At 36.0% G+C, this 2,484-nt stretch overlaps 2 protein-coding genes across 10 annotated transcripts in view; one reads left to right on the top strand and one right to left on the bottom strand.

The window, feature by feature from the left end:
* Celf2 (CUGBP Elav-like family member 2) overlaps positions 1-2,484 on the bottom strand; it is a 598,848-nt gene that overhangs the window by 138,686 nt on the left and 457,678 nt on the right. The window lies entirely within an intron of this gene.
* LOC105743545 (protein RCC2-like) overlaps positions 1-2,484 on the top strand; it is a 13,191-nt gene that overhangs the window by 3,367 nt on the left and 7,340 nt on the right. Inside the window, 1 exon segment of the mRNA XM_023701334.1 lies at positions 249-301. Coding sequence (XP_023557102.1) covers positions 249-301 — 53 coding nt within the window.

The following is a 2,484-nucleotide window of genomic DNA, read 5'->3' as shown; positions in this document are numbered from 1 at the left end:
GACATTGTGATTTGGTCGAAGGCGCCTGGTTTAGTGCTGTAATTGTCTTTATTTTTTATATATATATATATTTCTTGGAGTAAACATTTTAAATAAACGGCATCATTGTTTAAAAAAAAATAAATAAAAAAAATAAAAAAAATAAAAACATACCAGAAGGATAAAATTGGATTTCAGAATACTAGAAGTTGGAAAAGAGGAAAATTTGGGGAAAAAAGCAAGTAATACATTGAAACCTGTATGTATAGCTTCTTGATGAGAGTATTTACCAAGGAGGAGTTTTTGAGCAAACTCTTCCTTGGTAAAATTGACCAAGTTGAGAAGAATGTAAATTTCCTGATAGGTACACTTAACATCTTATCCTCATTGATAACAATTTGTAAATTTCATTTTCTCACAGGCAAAGCAACTTGTAGTGTGATATTTAGCTCATAAAAATAGAGTTAATTTTTGTCTTTTTTTTTTTTTTTTACAACCTTTTCTGTCTTCCCATTTAAGTACTTTACAGAGTCCATTTTGTTTCCCTAATTTACTCATGGTCTCAAAGATCTGAGGTACAGATGGGCCATGGAGAGGCTACAGAAGTCTGACCCAGGGATCCTGGTGGTCTAGGCCAGCTTGATAAAGGAAAGAGGTAGCATCTTGTATCATTTTTTCCTGGGCATCACCTGCATCATTTTAAGTCCCTTTGGTACTATATAGCTCTACAACTGTTCAAATTTCTCCAAAATATTCCTAACAAGTACATTCCCAGATATGACACAGTGTAAGAAGTATGAAGGAGTATAGCACAAAATGAAGAAAACTGCTCCTAAATTTAATATATTCACTTCTCTTCTTTATCTACCTCAGTAGGGATTGCATGTATATCTAAACAATGTAAAGAATACAAAGTATCTGTACTAAGAAAAGATATTCTTAGCCTATTGCTAATTTGATACAAGAAAAATTGGAATGGGGATAAAAGTGAATTTAAGAAACACTCCATTATGACTTACATCTACATGTCTTCCCAAAGCCTCATGAAGCCTCACAGGTGGGGCTTTCTCGCACGTGGCTGGATCTAGAGTGTGTAATGCTGAGATTGATTCACAGCGCAAGGCTAGGCTCAAGGGCACCAGGATTGAGGCTATGAGTGCTACCTGCCCCAAGTAGTCTGGATAAAAGGGGCAGAAAGATGCTGATGAGGTCCCTTGTTGTTTTTGTTACCTTCTGCCTACTATAAACTGTCACTCCTTTGCCATGGCCACCCTACCTTGGTGCAAGCTGATCATGAACTAAAATTTCTAAAAACTATGACAAATGCTTATTTCCTTCTTGAACTCTGGAAGTTGGGTACTTTATCTCAGCAATGAGAAAAGTAACAAAGACAGATTCATACATACAAATATAAATGTGGGTCTTGAAAAATTTTAATCAGAATTTGCAGTCACATAGGCTAGGTGGTTACTGAAAGCTATCTGTGAAACTTCTTTAGCAATCCCAAAGAGTTAATACACTCTATCATACTTGTTCCCTTGCCCTCAAGATGATATGTGAAAAGTTTGGGTGAATTTTAACATGCATTCTCAATGACAACTAGGAATCTAGAAAGTCTTTTAAAATCTCTCTCTAGAAGATTTGTCCTAAAATATATTCTCTGGAGCATACTCCAGTGACCCAGTTTTGTGACATGAAGCTGGGGCATATCTGGGTGCTGGCTGCTCTGGAAAGTTCCCAGGTAAGGAATTCAGGCCATCCAATTAGGACACTTCTAGGTTATCTGAAATTTAAAGATGGATTGGTTTTATCTCATTAGTCTTCTTCGTATCTCAATAAGTAGATTTTGTACAACATAAAGAATAAAGTATAAATGTTTGGCTAAATTGGCTAATATTGAGGCTCATTCCTTGCATTTTTGGTAACTATTTTAACTTTAAAATACTGATGCTTCCCTCATAATAGGAAAGCTTAATGGAGTCTAGAGGGCCTGATTATAATAGTGACCAGAAATGGACTCCATGGAATTAACTATACTTTTCCAAGAGAAGACATGCTAGATACAGGACCAGATGTAGGGCACATTTATGCATCGCTCTTTCTAGGATAGAAATATTTAATATGGGGCTAGAGAGATAGCTCAGCAGCATAAGTGCCTGCCTGGCAAGTTCAAGGTCCTGAGTTTGATCCCCATTACAAAAATTAAAAAGTATCTAATATGAAATATACACAGTGCATGCTAGATGAGCCTTTTCTGCTCATTAGTTAGCATTTTCTTCTGGCACTTCTGGGCAAGCAGCAATAGCAAGTATAGCCTTCACTCAAGTATGACAAAACAAGCGTTTGTCTGGAGGACAAAGTTCATTCAGAAGTAAATAACTATTTCAGGAAGGAGAGGAGAAGGGGCCAAGAGATGACTGGTTACTGAATCAGACAGAAGAAGAAAATATCACAAGAAAACATACAATTCAATAATCTTGTACTATGATATCTTTTTTTTTTTTT

This window comes from Octodon degus, unplaced genomic scaffold (assembly GCF_000260255.1).
Source record: "Octodon degus isolate 3935 unplaced genomic scaffold, OctDeg1.0 scaffold00133, whole genome shotgun sequence".
Classification (NCBI taxonomy): domain Eukaryota; kingdom Metazoa; phylum Chordata; class Mammalia; order Rodentia; family Octodontidae; genus Octodon; species Octodon degus.
The sequence above is the reverse complement of the archived record's forward strand: the minus strand, read 5'-3'. Positions and strand labels throughout refer to the sequence as shown.